The 9,770-nt window shown below is 57.9% G+C and overlaps 1 protein-coding gene across 1 annotated transcript; it reads right to left on the bottom strand.

Moving 5' to 3' along the window:
• Window positions 1–138: 138 nt before the first annotated feature.
• On the bottom strand, window positions 139–9,056 carry PALM3 (paralemmin 3). Its single transcript, XM_077859685.1, has 7 exons — window positions 8,858–9,056; window positions 5,926–5,974; window positions 4,847–4,927; window positions 4,138–4,265; window positions 3,870–3,954; window positions 2,313–2,358; window positions 139–2,193 (listed from the first exon to the last, which is right to left on the bottom strand). Exons 1-7 carry the CDS (start codon window positions 8,896–8,898, stop codon window positions 371–373), a joined length of 2,253 nt encoding a protein of 750 aa, XP_077715811.1. The 5' UTR covers window positions 8,899–9,056; the 3' UTR covers window positions 139–370.
• Between the last annotated feature and the right edge of the window lie 714 nt (window positions 9,057–9,770).

Genomic DNA, 9,770 nt, shown 5'->3' with positions numbered 1-9,770 from the left:
GTGGCTTGGGTACCTCTTACAGCAGCCGTGTCTGGACTCACACCAAGTCCATCTTTGATTGTGGCAGAGTCGAGCCTCTGCTGTCCCACCGGGAGATGGTCAGGTGGTTCTGTGCGAACACCACACACACTCAAACTATCCGGTTGCTTGAACGTTTTATTTTCAAGTATAAAGGCTTTGTTGTCAAAGGGGGCCAGGGTCACAGGCAGTGGGAAGCGTCCGGAAAGCCCAGGTGGATGTGCGGGCCAGCTGGCTCCCAGGTGCCACAGCCAGTCCGGGGGTGCCCTGTCTGTGCCCAGGACCCGCTGCTGGATGCCAAGAGGCCGAGGTAGCTGTGAGAGGAGCTGGATGTGGGGTGGAGGGTGTGGGCTCACATGACCGCACAACACTGGCACGTCTTTTGCTTGGGGCCGCTTGCCTCTTCACCCTCTGGAGGGGCAGATGGCTCGGGCTGCCGGGCAGGTGCATAGGTGGGCACGGGCCGGGCCCTAGGGTTGGCCCTGGGCCCTTCTGCCTGAAGCAGTGGCTGGCACTCGGCAGGCTGCTCTGGAGCTGGGGTCTCTGCCAGGAGCGGGGTGGGGTCCCCCGAGGGGCCCTGGCTCTCCACAGGGGTTCGGGGCCTTGCAGATTCCTCCTCCAAGGAGCCTTCCTGCTTCTCCTGGGGCTGTGGTTCTTCCTTTTCTGGCCTTGAGTCTTCCTTCGCCCCCAGGGAAGCCCCTGCCTCACTCACCTCCTCTGCCTGACATTCCTGTCCTCCCCCAGACTCTCCCTGCTCTTCTGGACTCAGATCTTCCTTAACCGCTTCAGTCTTCTCTGCCTCCAGGGACTCCTCACCTCCTCCTTTCTTAGCCTCCAATGGAGTCTCACCTCCTCCTTTCTCAGCCCCCAATGGCTCCTCACCTCCTGTTCCCTCAGCCTCCAGTGGTGCCTCACCTCCTCTCTCAGCCTCCAGTGATGCCTCACCTCCTTTCTCTGCCTTCAGTGACTCACCTCCTCCTCTCTCGGCCTCCAGTGGCTTCTCACCTCCTGTTTTCTCTGCCTCCAGTGATTCCTCACCTTCCTTTCTCTCCATCACCAACGGTTCTTCAGTTGCCTCTAGTTTCTCTTCATCTCCTTCCTGCTCCCCTCCCAATGGTTCCTCATGTTCCTCCTCCGCCTCTAGCCCTCTCTCACCTTTCTGCTCTGCTGGTGGTGGCTCCTCGCCTCTTTCCCTCTCTGCCCTCCAAGGTCCCTCAACTGCCTTTCCTGGTGCTGCCAATCGTTCCTCAACTGCCTCCCTCTCCAGCCCCAGCTTCTCCTCATCCCCTCTCCTCTCTGGCTCTGGGGAGTCCTCACTTCCTTCCCTCCCTGCTCCCTCCTGCTCTGCCCCCACCTTTCCCTCGCTCCTCCCTGCACCCACAGGTCCTTCTACTCTGCTGCTCCCTGCCTCCCAGGCCTCCTCCCCTACCCACCTCTCCACCCCCAGGGGACTCTCGGGGCCTCCCCTCCTTCCCCACACCCTTGGCCCTTCTGATCCCTCCACCACCAGCTCCTCCCACTCCTCGCTGAGGGTCACCTTCTCTACCCAAATGAAAGAGCCCTCCTCTCCTCCAGAGCCCCCTGGCCCATCACCATCAGGGCTGCCCCTGGGAACACCCTCCCCAGGAGCTGCCCCCTCTGGTCTCACCTGAAGGCTAGGTGAGCTGATCTGTGCAGCCTTTAGGCCCCTGCCCGCCTCTCCTGTGGCCTCTGAGTGGCTGCTCTCTGGCCCCCCCACCCCCTCCCAGACCACCTCCACGACACCCCTGTCCTCCCTCACCCAGGATGGGCGCTCTGGGCAGCCAGCTTCCTGCCTGTCCCCAATGGCTTCCATCACCATCTCCTCTACCTTAGCCTCCAGCTCCGGGCCCGTGGCCTCTGTGGCACAGTCCTCTGTGGCCCTCAGCCTCTCCCATACCACCTTCACCACACCCCCTTTGGCCTCACCCACGCCCCCCTCGGAGGCTGCCAGCCCCTGGCGAGGCTCCTGCTCTGGAGGGAGGCTGGGTCCAGTGCAGGGGCCATTGGCTTCTGAGGAGACCCCTGCTGCCCCAGGGGACAGCCTCAGGGCTGGAGGAGCCCTGCCGGTCTCATCTCTGGGCTCAGAGGGGGCCTCTGGGGATGCGTCCACCAGTCCGGCTGGTAGGGAGGCTCTCTTGTTCAGATCAGCGTAGTCTTGGGGAGTCAGAGGAGGAAAGGAGAGGAAACAGGGGGCGACAGAGTGAGATTCTGGCCCCCCCCACATTCAGGGCCCTCTTCTTGGGACCCTCCAGACCCAGAGCACAAACACCCACCTGTGGGATCTGTCTCCACGGTCGGCTGGGAGAATGGCCGGTGACCCTGCAGGGATAGCAGAAACAAGGTCAGGCCAGCCAGCGTCTCCACCTCCAGCCTCCCTGCACGTGGGTACCCTCCCTGCTCAAACACCCTCAGTGCCCCCCCGCTTCATGTTCAGGACCAAACCCTCAGCCTTCTTCACCTACTGCCCTCTGCTCTGCCCATAGTAGCTGCTTAATCAATACCATGTCCACGAGCCAATAGCTCTGTATCGGGGACCTACTCTGTCAGCTACTGAGGTTGCTGTGGCCAAGGGACACTTACTTTGGCTGTGGGAACCTAACATTCCAGGAGGGTGACGTATAAACAGAAACACAAAGAAATACGTAACAGTAAAGGAGAAAGACTATGGCCAAAAAAAAAAAAAAAAAAAAAAAGCAGGAGGAGGGGCTAGAGAGTGCCTGGGAGGTGGTGGGGGGCAGGAGGGCCTCTCAAGGAAGTGACACTGAAAGGAGACCTGAAGGGTTGGAAGAGCTGGCCTTGAGTCAAGAGGTAGGTATGGGCATTCCAGGCAGAGGGGAAAGTGTAAGAGCCCTGGGGCCACGATGAGCTACACAAGTTCAAGGACTGGAAAAGAGGATCAGTGTAGCTGGAATGGAGGGAGGGAAGAGTATGAAAGTAGGTTCAGGGAGGGGAGCAGGGGACAGCCAAGCCCCAGGGATCTCCTCCTCACGGTTCTCTGATCTTATCCTCTTTCCAGCCTCCGGGCCTTTTTTCCTCTGCCTGTTCCACTCTTTCCTGGTTCCTGCCCAGATCCCATATAGATGGCACCGTCTCCAAGAAGCTTTCGCCCCCAACCTCACTCAGGTGATCTCTCTATGCTCCTTCTCTGCCCAGGGCTCCCCGATCACAGACTTGTTCTTGGAGAGTGAGCTCCCCTGAGCCAGGAATCATGCCTTGCATGCTCTGTGCCTCTCTAGCAAAGAACTCCTGGCCTATACTAAAAATCCACATCCATTAACAGGTCTCCTCTCCCTCTGTGCTCTGCAATGGGCACCTGGGAGCTAAGATAACACATCGGGGAGAACAGGGGACCGCGGAAAACCTGCACCTCACTGTGGCCAGGCACAAATGTTGCCAGATCTTCAGACTTCAGGGGCAACCCAGAGAGCCAGATTTTAATGTGAAGTTGTCCTGGTTGTCAAGAAGCCTGTGTGTTGGCGTAGCATGTACATTATATCATAATAAAGGTGCCACTGAGACAAAAACCCATGTGGAAACACCAGATCACAAAAACATCTCGCAGTGCTCGGTTCCCTGTTTGGAGGCCCAATTCCAAGAGCACTCCCTCACACTTCCCCAGCACATTCCTCTCTCTGGCCATATTAGCAATCATGTATCAAAACTCTTCCCCATGCTTGTTTCTAGCTGGAACAAGGAAAGGGACTTGTCCAAGACCACAGAGCAAAGAAATAGCAGAGGACTCAGTGGTTAAACTGCACTTGGAGAAATCCTGTCTTTGTCCCTTCAGGCCGCCTCCCTCCCACCCCCCACTGACTCTCTGAGCTCCTCACCTGTCTGCGCCAGGTGGGCCTGCCTGAGGACTTGTGCTGCGCACCTGTGGATGCACTTTGCAACAGCTGCAGCTGGGATTGGAGTCTGAGGAAGAGAGGAGGCTGCTGGGAGCCAGGCCCCCAGGCTCAATGCCCTCCCCCCCCCACCCCACCCCCCCACCCCACCCCACCCCACCCCGGCCCCCTTCAATTTCCCACTTCCCTGGAGTGGACCTGGGGACCTGGCCTAGCCAGGCTGGCAAAGCCAGCAGGCAGGGACCCAACTCACGTGAACAAGCTGTCTTCCAAGTTCCGGATTCGAGCCTGAGCCTGGCCCTCAGGTGACTGGGGGTCCTCCTGCTGCTCCGGCCCCTCAGCGGCCCCGTCCATTAGCCAGCGCTCTCGGAGAGACTTCCTCTGGGCACGGGAAGGTAGCTCTGGCTGTGCATACTGACCACCCCACCCCATGGAGGGTCCCCTCCTAATCCCCTAGGCTGGGAAGATTTCTTATTGCCCAAAGCCACCCGAAGGGGACAGACATTTCTCCTGCAGGTTGGGATATGATACATGCCCTCACTGTGTTCCCCCAATACTGCCAGGGGGTCCAGACATCCCATTACCAGCCCATAGCTCTAACAACCTGGAACAAAACACCCATCATCTCCCCACCCCTTCCAGAACGGGATAGGCACCCTCGAATGTGAAATCGATGTCTCTATTGGCCTCTCCCCGCCGGAAAACTGGGCAAACATCTTCACTGTCCCCATACTCTTTCCAAAGGTGGTACAAATGTCCCCATCACCACCATCATCACCACCTCCACCACCACCCACTCTCCCAAGGAGAGGAAAATCGCCCCCCCAGCGGGAACCCATGCCCCCAGCCTCCCTCCAAATTGGACAATGGTCCAACGGTCCTGTGGTTCCCCCCAAACCGGCTCTCGTTGACACCCCCACTTGACTGCCCAGGCCGGGCAGACGCCCCTGGCCGCGCCCCACCTTGAGCCGCTCCACGCGCAGTTTCTCCTCCTCCAGCTCCCGGCGCGCGGCGCGGATCTCCTCCTGCAGCCGCCGCTTCTCCTGCGCACAGAGGACCCGGAGCTGCCCGCGGGCCGGGCGGGGCCTCTGCCTCGCCTCCTCCGCGGGGGCTCCCGGGGCTCCCGGGGCTGCGAGCCGGGCGGGGCGGCGGAGCGCACGTCGGGGCCCCGGGCAGGGACTGGGCGGCGGAGGCGCTGACTCAGCAGCGGGCGGGGGCGGGGCGGCGGGGGCGGCGGGGGCGGGGCCGGCCGCGCCCGGGAGGCTGCGGAGGCCTCGCCCCAGCCGCGTGGGGGTCCGGGGAAGGGTGGGGGGCGGGGCCTTGGAGGGGGGATCCCCAAGGGGGACAGAGCTGGGGGCGTCTGAGATATGGGGTTACAGAGAGGGGATTCAGAGACAAGGGGTCCAGATATGGATATCAGATGGGGGGGGGGGGGTCCGGAGAGGTGCCGTCGTGGGCATCTGGGAGAGACTGGGGCGTGGAGATGAGGGTCCGGAGAGACGGAGGTGCAGAAGCCGAGGGACGAGCGATGGGAGTTAGTGAGATGGGGGTGCAGAGGGATGGGGTACAGATGTGGGGGTCAGGAGGATGGGGGTTCAGAGAGACCAGGGTGCAGAGATGGGGTCCAGAAAGATGGGAGTGAAAGAAGCGGGAGATGAGAGACATAGGGGTGTTCACAGAGTGAGATGAGGATCCGGAGATGGGGGTCTGAGAGATGGGGTTCACACATAGGATGTTTGGGAGACCGGGTTCAAGAACAGAGCATCGGATGTGGATTCTGGGAGTGCGGAGTACACAGCCGCGCCTTCCCGGGGGGTAGTGGTGACCAGACAGAGGAACTGGGGAGCAGAGGGCCCTGAGGATTTAGGTGGGGCGCCCCGGGCAAAGCTGCAGCTGAGGCTGCTGCCCCCCCACTCCCCTCCCCCCATTTCATAGCTTTAGGCCTGCTCCCCAGATTGAAAAAGAGGCGAGGAAGAGCCCAAAGGCGAGACTAGGAGCGCCCAGGACGCCGGGCGGAGCGCGCTGGGAGGACTTCACTTACAGCGATGACCTCTAGCCGCTGCCGGTAGAGGGAGCTCTCGGCCATGGGCCTGTGGGGGAGAGGGCAGAGACTGCGGACTGGGTCTCCCAGCGCCCGGACCCCGCCTCAGGCCACCTCCTGAATGCCCCTCTCTGAGCCAAGATCCCTGAGCTGCTTGGAAACCAACCAAAGCCCAGCATTTTCCTCCATTTCTCCTTTGCAGCTGAAAGAAGTTGGGGTAGAGGGCCCAGGACCTGGGGAGGCGGGGTGCGGGGCAGGGAGAGAAGAGACCATGACAAATTGCTCTAAAGCCCTTCCTAGGCCTGACATCACCTCTGTGAGCCTCAGTTTCCTCATCTGTAAAGTGGGCTGGGAGAGCTTGATCCTCACCTTGCAGAGAGGTGCCCTTGCAAGGAAAATATCCATGCAGGAAAAAAATAGGACATAGTGATCCAAAAACAGTAGTGTCATTTATTATTATTATTTTCAAAGATTTTATTTATTTATTCATGAGAGATACACACACACACAGAGATAGAGAGAGAGAGAGAGAGATCTAGGCAGAGGGAGAAGCAGGTTCCATGCAGGGAGCCTGATGTGGGCCTTGATCCCAGGACCCAGGGATCAAACCCTGTGCCGAAGGCAGATGCTCAACCGCTGAGTCACCCAAGCATTTCAGTGTCATTGATTATTAATAACTTTAGTAATTCCTATAGTTAATAATGTTTATGGTTAATTATAAGAACCAGGGGATCCCTGGGTGGCTCAGCGGTTTGGCACCTGCCTTTGGCCCAGGGCACGATCCTGGAGTCCCAGGATCGAGTCCCATGTCAGGCTCCCAGCATGGAGCCTGCTTCTCCCTCCTCCTGTGTCTCTGCCTCTCTCTCTCTCTCTATGTCTATCATAAATAAATAAATAAATAAATAAATAAATAAATAAATAAAAATAAATCTTTAAAAAAATTATAAGAACCATTCCCAAGCTGTCCTACAGACACTCTCCAATCCTGCCAGGCCCCTAACATGCTGTGTCTCTTTCCAATTCCACATGCTCTCTGGACCTAAGGCACTGGGGGATGGGAGAGTGTGGGGACAGAAGTGTCCATCCCACAATGGACACATGCCATTGCCATGGAAACTCTGGAGCTACCTGTCAACTTCTCTCCCCGGGAGCAAAGGTACTAGGTCATGTAGCCTAGCATTGGACTCTGAGCTGGGAGGAGGCAGAGGGGTCTTGCTGTTTAAGGTTTAACTCGAGATTCCCCCCATCTTGGATATCCTCGCAGCACCCCAGGATCCCTGCTTCCCAGCCTACAGCGCCACCCCTTCTGGGCTTCCTTAGGGGACAGTCGTTGTCACATGAACCTATCATCACAGATGTGCACTGAGTGCCCACTATGTGCAGGTGCTTCATGGGCCAGTATCTAGAAGGATGTATCTATTTGCTTGCTGTCCCTGACACTTAGCCCAGGGAGGGCACAGGGCAAGCCCTCAAACATTTATTAATTTGAGCACTAACTCTATTGGGTGAGCATTAGCCTCATTGCCCTGACTCTGCTGGGGCCTCACAGATCTTCCCTGGCCACTCCATAAAGACATAATAATGCAGTGCTTACTATCTATAGTGCTCTAAGTGCTCTACACGGCTTCCGCTACGCTCTCACAGCCACCTCTGCCTCTCCCTCCCAGCCCTGAACTTGAGACACTGTAGTCCACTCTTTGCTGAGTTGATGGAATAAAGTCAGCCAACCATTATCAGCCATTGCATACCATGTGCCAGGCCCTGTTAAATGCTTTGCCTATGGTAACTCATTTAATCTTCCCAATGACCCTGGGAGGCAAGTAGTACTGTCCCTACTTTATGGATGGAGAAAATGAGGCTCCTAGAAGTGGTGAAAAGACTCATCTAAGGTCACTGAGTCAGGAGATCAGAACTCAGGACTCTCAGGCCCAATATACTGGGAACACCACGGGGAAGAAGGGAGTCCAGGCACCCTTTTCTTGGCAGCCGGGAGGCCAGAGATCAGCCTGGGAGACCGATTTCAGCTAGGCCAGGGTGCTGAAGTCATGCTCTGCAAGGTGTCCCAAAGGAAGCTAAGACACCTGCTAATAAGTTTGCCCTTGGGGGAGGGCTAAAGTCCCTCCTCTGCTGTCCCATTCCCAAGATGTAATCTCCCTGCCTCTTCCTTGCTGGGGGGGGAGGGGATCGGGTTCCCATTGCTAGGCAACCAGGTTTGTAGTTGGTGAATAATGCAACAGGCACCCAAAAGAGTGAGGAACCAAATTGGGGTCCCTGGGTGGGGGGGACTCTTCTTTCTCCAGAACTCTTTACAAACCTCTGGAGCCCCTCCATCCTCTTCCTTTGAAATGCCCTCAAACTTTGAATATTAAAATCCCCTGTACACCCTGTTTGATACTGTTTATCTCCAACTCTGCAAGAACAGTGTTAGTGGCCATGGCCTGTTGTCACCAGGAACAGGCTATGTGGCTATTTCATTAAAGTGGGTGATGGTTCCGATTTTGCCATCATCTTGCCCAGTTTGGGAGCTCTTAACTTTTTCTGTTGTATCTCAAGCACTTCTTCTCACCCTGGACACTGGGGGGTGTTTCTAGAGGCAAAGCGCAGGGAGCAAGGGACCCTGGCCTTTCCGGCTCCCCACCCAGTCACAATCCCACCCCCAGGCTGGACTTTGAGCTTGAAGCCTGCCCCACTGCCCTACAGAATATCCCCGAAAAAATGAGGTGAGGGTCTGCATCTACCCCCTGACTCTCTGGGGAAAGGGACATGAAGAGCCTGCAGGATTGGCTGCCGACCTCTTTCCATTCCCCCAGTCCCCTTAGGAGAGGCCAGCTGGGGCTCTCACCCCCCCCCCCCCCCCCCGCAGAAAGGCCAGTGACCTCAGAGCCCCTCCCAGGCCCTGCCCACCAGCCCCCCCACCCCCCCGGATACTTACATGGGTGCGGCCAGAGACCACATCTGGCTCTGCAGGGCCATCTCTGTCCAGAAGCCCACCTTCAGGTCTTGAAGGTGCCCAGGAGGCTGTGACTTGGCTGGTGGGAAGGGGGGTGCTGCAGGAGGGCACCGGGAGAGCTGGTCCAGCTGGTTTGGGCCAGGAGGCAGGAGGCAGAGCACGAGGAGCAGCAGCAAGGGGGGCTGGGGGCTGGCGGGCACTTCTGGGGAGGTACTATCAGCTGTCCTGATAAATTATTTACCAGCCACTGGCCTCGTTGCTGCACTTGGCTGACTCGCAGCAAACACACTCTCACATGCATGGTGCAGTGTGTGGGCGGGAATGGTGAGTCGCTGACCCCCCTCCAGGGAACGCACCAGCACTTGGCACCGCAGATGCCTCAAGTCCAGCTGCCCACCAAGGTCACCAACGTGTGACCATCATGGCACATCACACGCTTGGGATATTCTTACATACTACTGCCCTCCCTCCTTGGACCCTGGCTCTGGGGCAGGGAGGGAGGGACTGATCCAGTTAAGGGATCCTGGAGACCAGAGGCTGAGTACCACGTGAACCAGGAGGCCTGGCCCCTGGGTAACTGTGGATGACTTGCCCCAAGGTTTCTAGGCCTTGGTTTGCCCTTTTGTGAAATGGGAGAATCAGATCAAGTGGCCTCCAGGACCCTGGCACCCCTTAGATGCTATAACAAGGGTGGCGCAGTGTTGAGGAAGGTCCAGAGAACTTCCTACCCAAATCTTGAGGGTCCCTGTTAAAGCCCCCCAGTCCTGTTCTTAAAGGGCCAGCACCCCATTTCTCAGGTACCAGCATGCCTCATTTACCTTTTGCCATTTGGGGAAATCACCTCCTATCTTCCAGGCTCATCTCCCACAGCCCCCGCCTTCCCCCAGTGCAGTCC

Source organism: Canis aureus, chromosome 19 (genome assembly GCF_053574225.1).
Source record: "Canis aureus isolate CA01 chromosome 19, VMU_Caureus_v.1.0, whole genome shotgun sequence".
NCBI lineage: Eukaryota > Metazoa > Chordata > Mammalia > Carnivora > Canidae > Canis > Canis aureus.
This window is presented reverse-complemented; position numbering and strand designations above follow the sequence as displayed.